Source organism: Pristis pectinata, chromosome 3 (assembly GCF_009764475.1).
Source record: "Pristis pectinata isolate sPriPec2 chromosome 3, sPriPec2.1.pri, whole genome shotgun sequence".
NCBI classification, from domain to species: domain Eukaryota; kingdom Metazoa; phylum Chordata; class Chondrichthyes; order Rhinopristiformes; family Pristidae; genus Pristis; species Pristis pectinata.
Window position 1 is genome coordinate 143,873,283 of NC_067407.1, and position 20,067 is coordinate 143,893,349.

At 44.8% G+C, this 20,067-nt stretch overlaps 1 protein-coding gene across 5 annotated transcripts in view; it reads left to right on the top strand.

The window, feature by feature from the left end:
- Window positions 1-16,530: 16,530 nt before the first annotated feature.
- LOC127568662 (protein EFR3 homolog B-like) overlaps window positions 16,531-20,067 on the top strand; it is a 177,084-nt gene continuing 173,547 nt past the window's right edge. For 3 of the 5 annotated variants that reach the window (XM_052012660.1, XM_052012661.1, XM_052012662.1), the window contains exon 1: window positions 16,531-16,785. In XM_052012660.1, coding sequence (XP_051868620.1) covers window positions 16,746-16,785 — 40 coding nt within the window. In that variant the 5' untranslated portion in view covers window positions 16,531-16,745. Of the gene's footprint in view, window positions 16,786-16,825; window positions 16,933-17,357; window positions 17,467-20,067 lie in introns of those variants that run through there. The other 2 variants (XM_052012665.1, XM_052012663.1) reach the window with 2 other exon arrangements.

The window sequence follows — 20,067 nt, forward strand, 5'->3', positions numbered from 1 at the left end:
GAAAACCCCAAGGCTTTCTACAAGTATGTGAAGGGTAAGAGGATGAAATGCGAAAGAATAGGGCCTATCAAGTGCAGCAGTGGGAAAGTGTGTATGGATCTGGAAGAAATAGCAGACGAACTTAATGAATACTTTACGTCAGTATTCACCACGGAAAAGATCTGGGTGATTGTAGTGGGGACTTGCAGTGGCCTGAAAAGCTTGAGCATGTAGATATCAGAAAAGAGGTGGTGCTGAAACTTTTAGAAAGCATCAAGTTAGATAAGTCGCCGGGACCGGATCAGATGTACCCCAGGTTGCTGTGGGAGACGAGGGAGGAGATTGCGGAGCCTCTGACGGTGATCTTTGTGTCATCCATGGAGACGGGAGAGGTTCCGGAAGATTGGAGGGTTGCGGGTGTTGTTCCCATATTCAAGAAGAGGAGTAGGGATAGCCCAGGGAATTATAGACCGGTGAGTCTTACCTCAGTGGTTGGTAAGCTGATGGAGAAGATCCTGAGAGGCAGGATTTTGCAACATTTGGAGAGGTATAATATGATTAGGAATAGTCAACATGGCTTTGTTAAGGGCAGGTCCTGCCTTACGAGCCTGATTGAACTTTTTTGAGGATGTGATTAAGCACATCGATGAAGGGAGAGTAGTAGATGTAGTGTACATGGATTTCAGCAAGGCATTTGATAAGGTACCCCATGCGAGGCTTATGGAGAGGGTGAGGAGACATGGGATCCAAGGGGACATTGCAGTGTGGATCCAGAACTGGCTGGCCCACAGAAGGCAAAGAGTGGTTGTTGAAGGGTCATATTCTGAGTGGAGGTCGGTGACCAGTGGTGTAACTCAGGGATCTGTACTGGGACCCTTGCTCTTTGTGATTTTTATAAATGACCTGGATGAGGAAGTGGAGGGGTTGGTTAGTAAGTTTGCAGATGACATGAAGTTTGGGGGTGTTGTGGATAGTTTGGAGGGCTGTCAGAGGTTAGAGAGGGACATAGATAGGATGCAGAGTTGGGCTGAGAAGTGGCAGATGCAGTTCAACCCAGATAAGTGTGAAGTGGTTCATTTTGGTAGGTCAAATATGTTGGCAGAATATAGTATTAATGGTAGGACTCTTGGCAGTGTGGAGGATCAGAGGGATCTTGGGGTTTGAGTCCATAGGATGCTCAAAGTGGCAACGCAGGTTGACTCTGTGGTTAAGAAGGCATATGGTGTATTGTCCTTCATCAATCGGGGAATTGAATTTAGGAGCCGAGAGGTAATGTTGCAGCTATATAGGTCCCTGGTCAGACCCCACTTGGAGTACTGTGCTCAGTTCTGCTTGCCTCACTACAGGAAAGATGTGGAAGCCATAAAGAGGGTGCAGAGGAGATTTACAAGGATGCTGCCTGGGATGCGGAGCATGCCTTATAAAAGCAGGTTGAGGGAACTCGGCCTTTTCTCCTTGGAGAGATGGAGGATGAGGGGGGACCTGATTGAGGTGTATAAGATGATGAGAGGTATTGATCAGGTAGATAGTCAGAGGCTTTTCCCCAGGGCTGAATTGGTGGCCACAAGAGGACATAGGTTTAAGGTGCTGGGGAGTAGATATAGAGGAGATGTCAGGGGTAAGTTTTTTACTCAGAGAGTGGTGAGTGCGTGGAATGGGCTGCCGGAAATGGTGGTGGAGGCTGATACGATAGGGTCTTTCAAGAGACTGTTAGATCGGTATATGGAGCTGAGTAAAATAGAGGGCTATGGGTAAGCCTAGTAATTTCTAGGGTAGGGACATGTTCGGTACAGCTCTGTGGGCCGAAGGGCCTGAATTGTGTATCTTCTGTGAAGATAGACACAAAATCATTGCTTGATTCCTCGCTATTTCCTTATTCCCATTATTATTTCTGCTGTCTCTGTCTATGAGGGACCCACATTTTCCCTCACTGATCTTTTCATTTTTATATACCTGGAAAACCTAAAGAGTCATAGAGTCATACAGCATTGAAGCAGCCCCTTTGGCCAGATTGGACCATGCCTATCAAGATACCCATCCAAGCTAATCCTATTTGCCTGCTCTTGGCCCATATCCTTCTAAACCTTTCCTATCGAAGTACCCATCCAATCGTCTTTTAGAAGTTGTTATTAAATTTACTTCTTTGTCTGTTTTTATGTTCCTCATCAGTCTGCACATATTCTATCTTGCCTTTTTCATCAATTTCTTGGGCCTTCTTCGCTGACTGAGTTCTAAAATGTCTCCCGCCCTCAAGTGTGTGCTATTTCTGGCAACTTTAGCAGTCTCTTCTTTGAATTTCATATTATCTTTATTTCTTTGGTCAACCAGGAATGAAACACTTTTCCTGCTGGTTTTTTTAAAGGAATGTATTTTTCTGAAAATGTTACATTATTTAAATGCTAGCCATTCCCGTCCTCTGTGATACCTTTCAGCTATTATCCCAATCAACCACAGCCACCTCACACGCTCATAGTTCTTTGGTTAGATTTAAGACTCCAGTTCCACCACTTTCAAACCCAGTGTAAAATTTTCTCACCTTGTGGTCACTCTTCCCCAAAGGCCACGTGACAGCAAGGTCATCAATCAACCCCTTCTTGCTGCACTAATTAGGATCGAAAGTAGTCTTTTCCTTAGATGGTTCCTCACATATTGATCCAGAAAAGCATCTTGAATGTTTTCCATGAATTGATCTTCCATCTCATTACAGCAGATTTGATTGATCCAGTCTATGTATAGTTAAGTCTCCCTTGATGACTTTATTATCCACACACATTACTAATTTCCAGATTTCTGCCCAATATCAAGCACTCTTTGTTGGCCCATAAATTACTCCTACCAATTTTACTATTTCAAAGCTCACCCCAAACTAACTCTAGTTCTGTATCATGAACTAGGATCATCTTTCACACTGCAGTGATCTTCCTTATTACTGGTACTTCACCATCTCCCTTTCCTTGCCTGTCATTCTAAAATACTGAACACCCTGGAATATTTTGTTTCCAATTTTGATCATCCTGCAGCCACATTCAGACAACTATAGATGCCATTAATTCATTCACCCTGTTGTGAATGCTGTGATACAGCACCTTTAATTTTGTCATTGTCATTTTGTCATTTATATGGAGGAATTTAAAATAGGGGGATATTTGGGAGGAAGAGGTTAGATAGTCTTAAGCGAGGTTTAAAGGTCGGCACAACATGGTAGTCCGAAGGGCCTATATTGTGCTGTATTGTTCTATGGTTCTATGGTTACATTTTTCTGTGCTGTGCTGTGCTGTGCTGCTTGACATTGTTTTAATTTCTCATATGCTTTTCAGACTTTCCCTTCCTTCTTTGTCTCTCTCCTTCCTGAATTCCCTCTGAGAGCCTGTTTAAATCCTCCCCAGTACCTCCTGCTCCTATTTCTTGTGAGGTAAGGAAAGATTTTTTTTACAGGGGGTGGAAGGGGTGGAAATCCTCACCACTTTTAAGGAAAGAGCCATAATCTGCAGAGCTACAGACCCAGCGCTGGAAGGTGGGATGAGGATGGGCAACTCCTTTGAATTGAGCAAACACATGGCAGGTCAAATGTCCTTCTTTGTTGTGAATTTTCAATGAATCTACAATCTGTGAGCGGGACTGTTTGTCATGGCCCAACTCCAGTCCTCTACAGCTTCTCATTGGAGTACACAAAGTACAGAAGAATGCAAAAATAGGGATTGGAAGAGTGAAAATTGAGGATTGGCACAATGGCTATTGCATCAGGTGAGAAGGACGATTCCCCTTAGACGTGGTGAATGGCAATAGCAGACAGATGAATGGGGAGCTGATAAAATGCCTATTAAGTGAAGGCTAGGAATTGCTGATACCTGAGTATATGTGAGATGATGGAGTAAACTTGGGAAGCAAAACACAAACTGATTGAGGCAGTCCAGATGAAGGTTCTCAACCCAAAACGCCAACTGTCCATTTCCCTCTACAGATGGTGCCTGACCCACTGAGTTCCTCCAGCAGCTTGTGTTGCTCCAGATTTCCAGCATCTGTGATCTCTCGTGTCTCTTGGGAAAGCTGGGCGTAAGTACAGGACTTAAACTATCGGATTCTTTAATCTTTCTGGGGACATGGGTGTTGGCGAGGCCAGAATTCTGTCCCCATCCATGGTGAAGGTGCTTCCATTATTCTTCTAGGGTGTCCTAGGATTTAAATCCAATGGCGATGGAGGGATGAACTATATTTCCAGGTCAGGACTTGGATGGTGACCTTTAGGTGCTGGTGTGCTGCCCTTGAACTTTGAGGGCTGAAAGAACACAGAACAGTACAACACAAAAACAGGCCCTTTGGCCCACCATGTCTACACCAACCATGAAGCCAATCTAACATCCCATCTGCCTGCACATGGTCTTATCCCTTTATTCCCTACCTGTTCATGTGTCTGTCTAAATACCTCTTAAACATTGCTATCATATCTGCTTCTACCACATCCCCTGGCAGTGCGTTTCAGGCACCTACCACACTCTGTGTAAAAAAAACTTGCCTTGCACATCTCCATTAAACTTTCCCCCTCTCACCTTTAACCTATGCTCTTTAGTATTTGACATTTTCACCCTGGGAAAAAGAATCTGACTGTCTATCCTATCTATGTCTCTCATAATTTTTTTATATTTGTGTGTTGTGAATTTAAGTGTTATTGTTGAATTGCCAGGTGAGCTGCTACAGTGCATTTGTAGATGGAATACATTACAGGTGGACTGCTTTGTTCTGGATGGTGTTGAGTCATAGAGTCAAAGGGTTGTATAGCATGGAAACAAGCCCCTCGGCTCATCATGTCAACACTGACCATCGTGCCTATCTTTATTAATCCCATTTGTATGCATTCATTCTATATCCGCCTATGCCCTTGCCCATTCAAGTACCTGTCCAGAGGCCTCTTAAATGTTGTTACCGTTCCTGCCTCCACCACCCCCTCTGGCAGCTCATTCCAAATACCAACTGCTCTTTGTGTGAACAAATTACCCCTCAGATCCCCTTTAAACTTCCTCTCTCTCACCTTAAACCTAAGTGATCTTGTTTTAGACAGCACTACAATGGAAAACAGACACTGGCCTTTCATCTATCTAGGCCTCTCATGATCTTATATACCTCTATCATGTCACCTCTGAGCCTCCTTTGCTTCAGGGGAAAACAGACCCAGGTTGAGAGGTGTTGAATCTGGACTCACCCCAGGAAAGCAGAGAATATTCCATCACACTCCTGACTGCTCATGTCAAGTGAATAATGTTTGCAGTTCATTCATAGGATTTGGGCACCATTGGAAAATGCACATTACTAACTGCCATTGGACCAAGTGTCTCGTTCAGCCACTTCAGAGATAGTCAAGGATCTGTAGTCACATGCTGGCCAGACCAGGTAAGAGTGAATCACATGACATTTTACAACAATCCAGTCATTTCATGGTCACCATTAAGTAGGCTAACGTTTAACAGCTTTCATTCAGCTAATTAAATCTAAAACGAAAAATCCCAGCTACCATCGTAAGGATACAACTTGTGCCTCTAGATTGGCGTGGGTTTTGGATTACTACTCCAGGAATTTAACTACTGTGATATTGTACCCAGAGATGCAAAGACATCAGGGATTACTACTCCAGGAATTTAACTACTGTGATATTGTACCCAGAGATGCAAAGACATCAGGGATTCAGGAGTATTACTTCAAATACCATCCTCTGACCTGCTCCTGTACCCATGGTGTTAATGTATGTACAGAACTGGGAACTATACTCACTTTCCTCATTATTGCAAATGAGATTGTGGGACAGTGTTCCTGTTGTTCATCTCCAGAGTTAAACTGAAACAAGTTGTCTTTGTAACACTGGTAGTTTCTTCATCCCTTGATGGGAACAGTATACCATCTGTTCTTGACTGCACTCAGCAGTGATTGCAGAGATACCTTATTGCATTTGAGTACTACCAGTGCATTTGGATAGACAAGGTCAGATTAGGGATAGATATCTTGGCTTTGTGCATTGGAAATCATGTCTCACAAATCTGTTGGAGTTTTTTGAAGAAATAACCAAGAGGATAGATGAGGGAAGGGCAGTGGACATTGTCTATATGAGGGGTTGCACCTGAACTGGAGGGGGACCAATATCCTAGTGGGCAGATTTTCTAGTGCTACGAGGGAGGGTTTAAACTACATTGGCAGGGTAGTGGGATCCAAAGCAGAAGTGAGGCAGATGAGAGGCTGGAAATTGAGGCAGAATTTCATGACAGTAAGGTCAGTAGACAAGACAAGCAGCAGCATAGCAGGGAGCGAGGAAAACCTGTTGGATTAAGTTGCATTTATTTCAATGCAAGAGCCCTGACAGGTAAGGCAGATGAACTCAGGACATGGATAGCTATATTGGACTGGGAAATGAACTGGGTCAGGTGACAGATCTCTCGGGGGACAGTGACCACTGCTCCCTAACCTTCAGCATTGTCATGGACAAGGATAGGAGCACAGAGGACAGGAAGATATTTAATTGGGGAAGGGCAAATTATGAGGTTATAAGGCTAGAACTTGGGAGTGTAAATTGGGATGACACTTTCGAAGGGAAATGTACTATGGAGATGTGGACATTGTTCAGGGATCTCTTGCGGGACGTTAGGGTTAAATTTGTCCCGGTGAGGCAGAGAAGGAATGGCAGGGTGAAGGAACCATGTGTGACGAGAGAGGTGGAACAACTAGTTAGGAGGAAGAAGGCAACATATATAAGGTGTAGGCAGCAAGGATCAGAAAGGGCTAAGGAGGAATATAGGGTAGCAAGGAAGGAACTTAAGAAGGGGCTGAGGAGAGCGAGAAGGGGACATGAAAAGGCCTTGGTGAGTAGGGTTAAGGAAAATCCCAAGGCTCTTTTCACGTATGTGAAGAGCAGAAGGATGACGAGAGTAAAGGTAGGACCGATTAGAGACAAAGGTGGGAGGATGTGCCTGGAAGCTGTGAAAGTGAATGAGGTTCTCAATGAGTACTTTTCTTCAGTATTCACCAAGGAGAGGGGTCTTGATGAAGCAGACGACAGTGTTGGTAAGGTGAATGTTCTAGAGCATGTAGATATCAAGAGACAGGATGTGTTGGAGTCATTAGAAAATGTTAGGACAGATAAGTCCCCGGGGCCTGACGGGATATTCCCCAGGCTGCTCCGCGATGTGAAGGAGGAGATTGCTGAACCGTTGGCAAGGATCGTTGAGTCCTCGTTGTCCACAGGAATGGTACCAGAGGATTGGAGGGTGGCAAATGTTGTCCCCTTATTCAAAAAATGTAGTAGGGATAGTCCAGGGAATTACAGACCAGTGAGCCTTATGTCCATGGTGGGCAAGCTGTTGGAAAGGATTCTTAGAGATAGGATCTATGAGCATTTACAGAATCATGGACTGATTAGGGACAGCCAGCATGGCTTTGTGAAGGGAAGATCTTGCCTCACAAGCCTGATAGGGTTCTTTGAGGAGGTGACCAGGAAGATTGAGGGTAGTGCAGTGGATGTGGTCTACATGGATTTTAGTAAGGCATTTGACAAGGTTCCACATGGTAGACTTCTTCAGAAGGTCAGAGGGCAAGGGATCCAGGGATGCTTGGGCGAGTGGATTCAGAATTGGCTTGCCTATAGAAAGCAGAGGGTTGTGGTGGGGGGGGGGGGCGCATTCAGATTGGAGGCCTATGACTAGTGGTGTCCCACAAGGGTCGGTTCTGGGAACTCGACTTTTCGTGATATTTATTAATGACTTGGATGATGAGGTAGAAGGGTAGGTTAGCAAGTTTGCAGACGACACAAAGGTTGGAGGAGTTGTGGATAGTGTGGAGAACTGTAGGAGATTGCAGAGGGATAATGATAGGATGCAGAGCTGGGCCGAGAAGTGGCAGATGGAGTTCAATCCAGAGAAGTGCGAGGTGGTACATTTTGGAAGGACAAGCTCCAAGGCGGAGTACAAGGTTGATGGAAGGATTTTCGGTAGTGTGGAGGAGCAGCGGGATCTGGGGGTTCATATCCACAGATCACTGAAAGCTGCCTCACAGGTGGATAGGGCAGTTAAGAAAGCTAATGGGTTAGAAACAGAAACATAGAAAAACTACAGCACAATTCAAGCCCTTCAGCCCACAAAGCTGTGCCCAACACGTCCCTACCCTAGAAATTACTAGGCTTGCCCATAGCCCTCTATTTTACTCAGCTCCATGTACCTATCTAACAGTCTCGTGAAAGACCCTATCGTATCCGCCTCCACCACCATTTCCGGCAGCCCATTCCACGCACTCACCACTCCCTGAGTAACAAAACTTACCCCTGATATCTCCCCTATGTCTACTCCCCAGCACCTTAAACCTATGTCCTCTTGTGGCCACCAGTTCAGCCCTTGGGAAAAGCCTCTGACTATCTACCCTATCAATACCTCTCATCATCTTATATACCTCTATCAGGTCCCCCTTCATCCTGCGTCTCTCCAAGGAGAAAAGGCCGAGTTCCCTCAACCTGCTTTCATAAGGCATGCTCCGCATTCCAGGCAGCATCCTTGTAAGTCTCCCTTGCACCCTCTCTATGGTTTCCACATCTTTCCTGTAGTGAGGCGACCAGAACTGAGCACAGTACTCCAAGTGGGGTCTGACCAGGGACCTATATAGCTGCAACAATACCTCTCGGCTCCTAAATTCAATTCCACGATTGATGAAGGACAATACACCATATGCCTTCTCAACCACAGAGTCAACCTGCACAGCCGCTTTGAGGATCCTATGGACTCGGACCCCAAGATCCCTCTGATCCTCCACACTGCCAAGAGTCCTACCATTGATACTATATTCTGCCAACATATTTGACCTACCAAAATGAACCACTTCACACTTATCTGGGTTGAACTGCATCTGCCACTTCTCAGCCCAACTCTGTATCCTACCTATGTCCCTCTGTAAACCTCTGACAGCCATCCAAACTATCCACAACACCCCCAACCTTCATGTCATCCACAAACTTACTAACCTACCCCTCCACTTCCTCATCCAGATCATTTATAAAAGTCACAAAGAGTAAGGGTCCCAGTACAGATCCCTGAGGTACACAACTGGTCACCGACCTCTACTCAGAATACGACCCTTCAACAACCACTCTTTGCCTTCTGTGGGCCAGCCAGTTCTGAATCCACACTGCAATGTCCCCTTGAATCCCATGTCTCCTCACCCTCTCCATAAGCCTCGCATGGGGTACCTTATCAAATGCCTTGCTGATATCCATATACACTACATCTACTACCCTCCCTTCATCGATGTGCTTAGTCACATCCTCAAAAAATTCAATCAGGCTCGTAAGACAGGACCTGCCCTTGAAAAAGCCATGCTGACTATTCCTAATCATATTATACCTCTCCAAATGTTGAAAAATCCTGCCTCTCAGGATCTTCTCCATCAGCTTACCAACCACTGAGGTAAGACTCACCGGTCTATAATTTCCTGGGCTATCCCTACTCCCCTTCTTGAATAAGGGAACAACATCCGCAACCCTCCAATCTTCCGGAACCTCTCCCGTCTCCATCGACGACGTAAAAATCATCGTCAGAAGTTCCGCAATCTCCTCCCTCGCCTCCCACAGTAACCTGGGGTACATCTCATCCAGTCCCGGTGACTTATCTAACTTGATGCTTTCTAAAAGTTTCAGCACCACCTCTTTCCTAATATCTACATGCTTAAGCTTTTCAAGCTGCTGCAAGTCCCCACTACAATCCCCCAGATCTTTTTCTGTGGTGAATACTGCCGTAAAGTATTCATTAAATACCTCTGCTATTTCTTCCGGATCCATACACACTTTCCCACTGCTGCACTTGATAGGCCCTATCCTTTCGCATCTCATCCTCTTACTCTTCACATACTTGTAGAACGCCTTGGGGTTTTCCTCAATCCTGCCCGCCAAGGCCTTCTCATGTCCCCTTCTGGCTCTCCTAATCTCAAGAAAGAGATTAGCCTTGTACTTCCTTCCTTTTAGCCTTGTACTCCTCCAGATCTCAAACATTACCTAGCTCTCTGTACTTTTTGTATGCTTTTCTTTTCCTTTTGACTAGATTTATTATAGCCTTCGTACACCACATTTCCTGTATCCTATCATGACACCCCTGTCTCATCGGAACATGTCTATGCAGAGCTTCACACAAATACCCCCTGAATATTTGCCACATATCATCCGTACTTTTCCCAGAGAACATCTGTTCCCAATTTAGTCTTCCAATTTCCTGCCTGAGAGCCTCATAATTCCCTTTACTCCATGTAAACACCTTTCTTGCCTATCTGTTCCTATCCCTCTCCAGTGCTAACGTAAAGGAGATAGAATTATGATCACTATCACCAAAATGTTCACCCACTGAGAGATCTGACACCTGACCAGCTTCATTTCCCAATATCAAATCAAGCACAGCCTCTCCTCTTGTAGGTCTACCTATGTATTGTGTCAAAACCCTTCCTGAACACACTTAACAAACTCCTCCCCACCTAAACCCCTCACTGTCTGGAGATGCCAATTGATGTTTGGGAAATTAAAATTCCTCATCACAACAACTCTGTTATTCTCACACCTTTCTAGGATCTGCTTCCCTATCTGCTCCTCAATATCCCTTTTACTATTGGGCGGCCTACAAAAAACACCCAGTAAAATTATTGACCCCTTCATGCTCCTAACCTCCATCCACAGAGACTCCGTAGACAATCCCTCCATAATGTCCACCTTTTCCACAGCCGGGACACTATCTCTGATCAACAGTGCCACTCCCCACCTCTCTTGCCTCCCTCCCTGTCCTTCCTGAAACATCTAAAACCCAGCACTTGAATCAACCATTCCAGCTTTCATAAGTTGGGGTATCAAGTTTAAGAGCCGCGAGGTAATGATGCACTCCAGAAAACTCTGGTTAGACCACATTTGGAGTACTGTGTCCAGTTCTGGTTGCCTCATTGTGAAAAGTCTACACCTTATGTATGCTGCCTTCTTCCTCCTAACTAGTTGTTCCACCTCTATTGTCACCCATGATTCCTTCACCCTGCCATTCTTTCTCTGCCTCACCGGGACAAATTTATCCCTAACATCCTGCAAGAGATCCCTGAACAACGACCACATCTCCATAGTACATTTCCCTTCAAAAGTGTCATCCCAATTTACACTCCCAAGTTCTGGCCTTATAGCCTCGTAATTTGCCCTTCCCCAATTAAATATCTTCCTGTCCTCTGTGCTCCTATCCTTGTCCATGACAATGCTAAAGGTTAGGGAGCGGTGGTCACTGTCCCCCAAATGCTCACCCACCGAGAGATCTGTCACCTGACCCGGTTCATTATCTAATACTAGATCTAATATGGCATTCCCTCTCGTCGGCCTGTCAACATACTGTGTCAGGAATCCGTCCTGTACACACTTAACAAACTCCGCCCTGTTTACACCTTTGGCACGAAGCAGGTGCCAATCAATATTTGGAAAGTTGAAGTCTCCCATGATGACAACCCTGTTATTCTTGCACCTTTCTAAAATCTCCCTCCCAATTTGCTCCTCAGTATCCCTGCTGCTACCGGGAGGCCTATAGAATACTCCCAGTAGAGCAACTGCTCCTTTCTTGTTCCTAACTTCCATCCATATTGACTCTAGAGAGGATCCTTCTACATTATCCAACCTTTCTGCAGCTGTAATTGTATCCCTGACCAGTAGCGCCACCTCTCCTCCTCTCCTCCCCCTCTCCCTATCCCTTTTAAAACATTGAAATCCAGGTATATTCAATATCCATTCCTGCCCTGGTGACAGCCAAGTCTCTGCAAGAGCCACAATATCATGGTCCCATGTGCTTATCCAAGCTTTCAGTTCATCACTCTTATTCCTGATACTTCTTACATTTAAGTAAATGCACTTTAGTCCATCCACCTTTCTACTTTTATACCGTGTACTCTGCTTCTCCTTCCTCAAAGCCTCTCTGCATGTTAGATCTGACTTTTCCACATCCATTTCTTCCTCTCACCTACCCCTCTGGTTCCCATCCCCCTCGCAAATTAGTTTAACCGCTCCCAAACCACCTTAGCAAACCTGCCTGCAAGGATATTGGCCCCCCTCAGGTTCACGTGTAACCCGTCCTCTCTGTACAGGTCCCACCTTCCCCAGAAGAGATCCCAATGATCCACAAATCTAAAACCTTCCCTCCTGCACCAACTCCTTAGCCACACATTCATCCTCCATATCCTCCTATTCTTACCTTCACTATCACGTGGCACTGGCAGCAATCCTGAGATTGCCACCCTTGAGGTCCTGCTCTTCAGCCTTCTGCCTAGCTCCCTAAACTCACTTTTGAGGACCTCATCCTTCTTCCTACCGATGTCGTTGGTACCAACATGTACCACGACTTCTGGCTGTTCTCCCTTGCGCTCAAGGACACTGTGGACCCGATAAGAGACATCCCGGACCCTGGCACCTGGGAGGCAACATACCATCCAGGATTCATGCTCACTTCCACAGAATCTCCTATCTGTTTCCCTGACTATCGAGTCCCCTATCACTACTGCCCTCCTCTTCTCCTCCCTTCCTTTCTGAGCAGCAGGACCAGTCCCAGTGCCAGAGACCTGGCTGTGAGGAGGGACTAGGGCTTTACTCTTTGGAGAGAAGGAGAGTGAGGGGAGACATGATGGAGGTATACAAAATATTAAGAGGAATAGATAGAGTAGACAGCCAGTGCCTCTTTCCCAGGGCACCAATGCTCAATACAAGAGGGAATGGCTTTAAGGTAATGGGTGGGAAGTTCAAGGGAGATATCAAAGGGAGGTTTTTCACCCAGAGTGGTTGGTGGATGGAATGCGCTGCCTGGGGCGGTGGTGGAGGCAGGTACACTGGTCAAGTTCAAGAGATTGTTAGATAAGCATATGGTGGAATTTAAAATAGGGGGATATGTGGGAGGAAGGGGTTAGATAAGTCTTCAGCGAGGTTTAAATGTCGGCACAACATGATGAGTTGAAGGGCCTGAATTAGAACATAGAACAATTACAGCACAATTCAGGCTCTTCGGCCCACAAAGCTGTACCGAACATGTCCCTACCCTAGAAATTACTAGGCTTACCCATAGCCCTCAGCTTTTACTCAGCTCCATGTACCAATCTAACAGTCTCTTGAAAGACCCTAACGTATCAGCCTCCACCACAATTTCCGGCAGCCCATTCCACGCACTCACCACTGTCTTGAGTAAAAAACTTATGCCTGACATCTCCTCTATATCTACTCCCCAGCACCTTAAACCTATGTCCTCTTGTGGCCATCAATTCAGCCCTGGGGAAAAGCCTCTGACTATCTACCCGATCAATGCCTCTCATCATCTTATACACCTCTATCAGGTCCCCCCTCATCCTCCGTCTCTCCAAGGAGATAAGGCCGAGTTCCCTCAACCTGCTTTCATAAGGCATGCTCCTCATCCCAGGCAGCATCCTTGTAAATCTCCTCTGCACCCTCTCTATGGCTTCCACATCCTTCCCGTAGTGAGGCGACCAGAACTGAGCACAATACTCCAAGTGGGGTCTGACCAGGGACCTATATAGTTGCAACAATACCTCCTGGCTCCTAAATCCAAATCCCTGATTGATGAAGAACAATACACCATATGCCTACTTAACCACAGAGTCGTATTGTGCTGTATTGTTCTATGGTATTACAGAAACATGGCTAAGGGAGGGACAGGACTGGCAGCTAAATGTTCCAGGATACAGGTGCTAAAGGCAGAATAGAGGTGGAGGAAAGAGAGGAAGGGGAGCTGCATTTCTGGTTAAGGAGAGTAGTCCAAGATGAAATTACTAAGGGATTATCCAGTGAGGCTTTATGGGTGGAGCTCAGAAATATGAAGGGGATGATCACTTTGTTGGGATTGTACTATCGGCCCCCTAATAGTCAACAGGAATTAGAGCAACAAAGATGCAGGGAGAGTGAAGGAAGTTGCAAGAATTATAGGGTTGTCATAGCAGGGGATCTTAGCTTTCCCCATATAGACTGGGACTGCCATAGACCCGGGCTTAGATAGGGTAGAATTTGATGTGTCCTCATGAAAGTTTCCTCATGCAATATATTGAAGGCCCTACCAGGGAGAGGGCAAAGCTTGACCTACTCTTGGGAAATGGGGCCAGACAAGTGACCAAGGTGTCAGTGGGGGAGCACTTTGGGACCAGTAACCATAGCTCTATTAGTTTTAAATTAGTTATGGCACGGGACAGGTCTGGTCCACTCGGCAAATTTTTATGGTATTAGACAGGAACTTGCAAAAGTTGATTGGAGTAAGTTGTTTGCAGACAAAGAGATGTCTGGCAAGTGGGAGGCTTTTAAAAGTGAGACATCAGGAATTCAAGATCTATATGTTCCTGTTAGTGAAGGGCAAGGCTGGCAGGAGTAGAGAACCTTGGATCAGGAACCTTTGAGGCTCTGGTCAGGAAAAAGGAGGCATGGTACAGGCAGTTGGGATCAAGTGAATTCTGGGAGGAGTATAGGGGATGCAGGAATGTACTCAAGAAGGAAATCAGAAAGACAAAAAGGGAGCATGAGATCGCTTTGGCAGAGAACATTAAGGAAAATCCAAAGAAATTTTATAATTATATTAAGGGAAAAAGAGTAACTCGAGAGAGAATAGGACTGCTCAAAGACCAAAGGGGATATCTTTGTGTGGAGCTGCAGGAGATGGCCGAGGTTCTAAATGAGTATTTCTCCTCTGCTTAGGTAGTGGAGAAAGACATGAAGACTTTGGACTCTGAGATAGTTAATGGGGAGGTCTTGGGAATTGTATTACTGCAGAGGAGGTATTGGATGTCTTAAAATGTAAGGCGCACAGTAGTGTAGCGGTTAGCATAACGCTATTACAGCGCCAGCGACCCAGGTTCAATCCCCGCCATTGTCTGTAAGAAGTTTGTGTGTTCTCCCCATGACTGCGTGGGTTTCCTCCGGATGCCCTGGTTTTCTCCCACATTCCAAAGGCATACAGGTTAGTAAATTAACATGGGTGTAACTGGGTGGCATGGGCTCATTGGGCCAGAAGAGCCCGTTACCACGCTGTATAAATAAAGTTTTTTTAAAGTATGAAGATAGATAAATCTCCAGAGCCTGATCAGGTATATCCAAGAACACTGTGGGAAGCTAGAGAAGAAATTCAGGGAACCCTGGCTGAGATATGCATCATTGTTATCAGCGGATGAAGTGCCAGAAGACTAGATGGTGGCTAATGTTGTCCCTTTATTCAAGAAGGGCTGCAAAGAAAGTCCTGGGAACTATAGACCAGTAAGTCTAACATTTGTGGTAGGTAAGTTACTAGAGAGGATTCTGAGGGATAAGATATAAAAGCATTTGGAAAGACGGGTTGATTAGCGATAGTCACCACGGCTTTGTGCGTGGGAGATCATGTTTCAGAAATTTGATTGAGTTTTTTCAAGTAACCAAGAAGATCAGTAAGGGCGGGGTAGTAGAGGTAGTCTATGTGGATTACAGTGAGGCCTTTGCTAAGGTTCCACATGGTAGGCTGATATGGAAAGTTAGATCACATGGGATCCAGGGAGAGCTGGCTAATTGGATACACTTTTGGCTTGATGGTAGGTAGCAGAGGCTGATGGTGGAAGGTTGTTTCTCGAACTTGAAGCCCATGACTACTGGTGTTCCCCAGACCTCAGTGCTAGACTCATTGCTATTTATCATCTCTATCAATGATTTAGATGAGAATGTACAAGGCATGGTTAGTAAATTTGCAGATTACAATACAATAGGTGGTGTCATTTTCAGTGAAGATAGTTATCAGGAGTTACAGAGGGATCTTGATCAGCTGGGTAAATGGACCGAAGAATGTCAAATGGAGTTTAATTCAGATAAGTGCGAGCTGTTGCATTTTGGGAAGACAAATGAGGGTAGAACTTAGATAGTGAATGGTAGGGCCCTGAGGGAGTGTTGTAGAACAGAGGGACCTCAGAGTACAAGTCCATGGTTTCCTGAAGGTGACATTGCAGGTAGACAGTGTGGTGAAAAGATTTCCGTCCATATATTGACACTTTAATTGCAACTACGATTGTAAGCATGCATCATGACTGCTGTGCAGCTTGAAAATGCAAACCCAGAATCCAAAACTTACTTGTTTCAATTAAACTGTGATTGTGTGATCATAGATTCTGACTCTCTGGATTCATACTGTTTCACTCACACAATTTCATCCCCATTTGAATGCTGTCTTCAGAATACAATCCGCCCAATGAATCTCATAATTAAATCTGTGTACTGTTGTAGGTTGGTATACACTGCTGCAGGAGTGGATGTTTGTTTTACTGTTTAAGTGTTGTACTGTGCATTTTATTGTTCAGCTGAGAAGCATATAACTGTTAATAGCCCCTGGTGTAAAAGTAAATTACAAAAGTTATTGCTGCTCTTCCTTCTATGTGTTGGTGTTAGTATAGGGTGGTGATATATCTTACACTTGAAAGCTGTGTGCTGAAGCCTGTTGTTTTTGCTAATGTGAAAGGACTGGAAATGGGTTTATGTGTGTCACTGGTATCACAACGCCCTTGAAAAGAGAGCGAGGACAGCGGAGGGAGAAGGCTGGAATATAAAGCTGAGCTGCTTGCTCTCTGTTGAATCCAGAAACCTCCTTTCAGTTGACAGGACAATAGCAGCATTCCACGCAACAGGAGAGATCAGTATGATGCCTTGCCTCTCCATTCTCCTTCAAAGTGCTTTCTGTTTTGATAAGTGAAAGCCAAGCCCTGATTTACTGGAATGCTGGCGAGTGAACACAGGAGCATTCCTAATGGACTGCTGTGGAATTGCTGACCACCATATTGGAAATGGTAAGTATCTAACAATGACGAGTATTTTGTAGGCTCTGTCCTCCAATGTTGCCTTTTAATTCCCCTGTTTTGTGCCTGTATCCACATAAGACAGCAAGATTGTGGTGGTAGAGGGAGCTGTCGTTTAACGAAAAGCTGCTATGACAGGTATTCAAAGTACATTTTGGATAAATGGTGGTTGATATTTAGTGGCTGAAATGGGCAACATTCTTATTGCTTAGCTTGTGAGCAAATAGTTTGTCGATTAGTTGTTTTCATTGATTTGATGAATTGTACTTTTATCGTCCCCTCCAAAGTATGTTTAAAATGCACTGAGAATCCACCATTCCCCACCCCCTATCCTAGCCCTGATGAGCTGTTTGCCTGCTAGCAATTTGCTGCTGATGCTGATGTAACACACTTAGTGCTGAAGCATTGTATCAGGGTCTGAGACTGAATACTTGTCCCCAGAGAGAAGAAAGGATCATCAGTGAATCAATGATTCCTCCTTCATTCATCCCAAGCTGGCTGTGCTGAATGAAAAGTCTGTGTGTGTCTGTCATTCAGTATTCATCAGGACCACTGCTGTCGTCACATAGGGGCTAAGGTCATCTGCTTCGTTCATTTCAAGAGAGATTAGATTCTTTCAGATTTCTGCCTGGGATTGAGGGAGAGATGGTATAGTCCACTTTAAGATGTACGGTAAGGCTTGAATTAATCATCTTATCAGAATTCAGGCCCAATATTAAAATAAAAATGGACAGTGTTTTAAAGCCACTTTAATACATTAAATTAACGTTAGAATATTGGTTTCTGACTGAAATACTGTCCTTGATTTGTAAAGCTATCAGTTAAGTGGATACCGTACATCGAGTGTTGTAGAATGTGTTTGTGAAGTAGCTGCAGTCATTTGCGTCTGATGAATTACATCATCTATGTGCTGTGGCAGCATAATAATACTGCTCTAACTTAATGCTGCAGAGAAGCAGATTCACCATAAACTCGGCATGGTAGTGAGCAATGTCTAGCTGACCTAATCTAGTACCACACATTTACCCCACATAGCTCTGAAGTCAACTAGGTTCCTGGCACTGATCGTTGTCCATCCTCATCATCCTGAGTGCGTGTTTGTGGATATTTTCTGAGGACTGCATTGGGCTCAAATATGCTGCCTAGCAAGCTTGGGCCTTGAAATTTGGTCAGTTCAATTAGATATTCATCTCTGCAGGCAATTCCAGCTCTGTACATAAGAACCAGCACATCTCGGGTTGGATAGGCAGATGAAAGAATGTGGAGCAGGTAGATATAGTATAGCTCCTGCTATACTGTTCTGTCATACATTCCCAGGGCAGGATCAGCAGGAGACAGAATGAAACTGCCACTACACCTACTGAGTTCTTCCAGCAGTTTGCTTTTTGTTCCAAATTCCAGCATCTGCAGTCTTTTGTGTCTCTGAAGCTCCCTTTACACTGTCCTGTCACACACAAAAATTGACATTAGGAATAAGTCAGCAAGGCTTTGTGCAGGGGAGGTAAGATTTTACAAACGTGACTGAGTTTTTGAGGAGGTGATGAAAATATTGACGAGGGCAGGGCCTTGGATGTTGTCTACATAGATTTTGGTGAAACTTTCGACAAGGTCACTCATAGTAGGCTGATCCAGAAGATTAAGGTACATGGGATCCATGGAGACTTGGTAGATTGAATTCAAAATTGGCTTGGCTATAGAAGACAGAGGGTGGTGGTGGAGGGGAGTTATTCTGACTGGAGGCCTGTGACCAGTGGTGTTCTGCAAGGATTGGAATAAATGATTCAGACAGAAATGTAGATGAGCCAATTTGTAAGTTTGCAGATGATACAGAAACTGGTGGAGTTGTGGATAGTGAGGAAGGTCGTCAAAGGCTTCAGCAGGATATATGACAGCTGGAAATGTTGGCAAAGACATGGCAGATGAAGTTTAATCCAGACAAGTGTGAGATATTTCCACATGAATGATAGAAAAACGGAGGGCAAAGTAGGAGGGAAGGGTTCGATAGATCTTAGAACAGGATAAAATGTCGGCATAACATCATGGGTGGAAAGGCCTGTACTGTGCTGTAATGTTCTATGTATTTCACTTTGGAGGTAAATCAAAGGGGAAACTATAGAGTAAATGGCAGGATCCTAAGGAATATTGATGTATTGAGGGATCTTGGGGTACAAGTCCATAGCTCCATGAAAGTGGCAACACAAGTAGGGTGGTAAAGAAGGCGTATTGGAATACTTGGCTTCATTGGTCAGAAAGTCAGGTAGTCATGTTGTGGCTATATAAAACTTTACTTAAGCCACATTTGGAGTATTATGCACAGTTCTGGTCACTGCATTACAGGAAGGATGTGGAGGCTTTGGAGAGAGTGCAGAAGAGATCCAGAACCACCAGGTAGGATCGGCGATTAAAAAAAAGCGAATGTTATGTTGGCATTCATTTCAAGAGGTATAACGTATAAAAGTAAGGAAGTGTTGATGAGGCTCTATGGGGCACTGGTGAGGCCTCATTTAGAATACTGTGTGTAGTTTTGGGCCCCTTTTCTTAGGAAGGATGTACTGATGTTGGAGAGGGTTCAGAGAAGATTTACGAGGATGATTCACAGAATGAAAGGGCTTACATACGATGTGCATTTGTCGGCTCTTGGACTGTACCCACTGGAGTACAGAAGAATGAGAGTGGACCTCATAGAAACTTTTAGAATGTTGAAAGGACTGGACAGAGTAGATGTGGCCAAGCTGTTTCCCTTGGTGGGTGAGTCTAGGACTAGAGGGCACAGTCTTAGAATTAGAGGGTACAGGTTTAAAACAAAAATGAGGAGATATTTCTTTAGCCAGAGGGTAGTGAAATTATGGAATTCTTTGTCACGTACAGCTGTGAGGCCCAATCACTTGGGGTGTTTAAGGAGGAGATTGATAGGTATCTAATTAGTCAAGGTATCAAGGGATATGGGGATAAGGTCGGAAATTGGGGCTAGATAGGAATAGTTTTAGTTTAGCTCATGGAGCAGACTCGATGGACCGAATGGCCTGCTTCTGCTCCTTTGTCTTGTGATCTTGTGAGAAGGATGTTGCCTGGATTGGAGAGTATTAGCTAGGAGGGGTTGGACAATCTTGGATTGTTTTCTCTGGAGAATCAGAAGCTGAAGGAGGCAACCTGATAGAGGTATATAAAATTATGAGAAGCACAGATAGGATAGATAATCAGAGTCTCGTTACCAGATGGGCACAGTTTTAAGGTGAGAGGGGGAAAGTTTAAAGGAGATATGTGAGGCAGGTT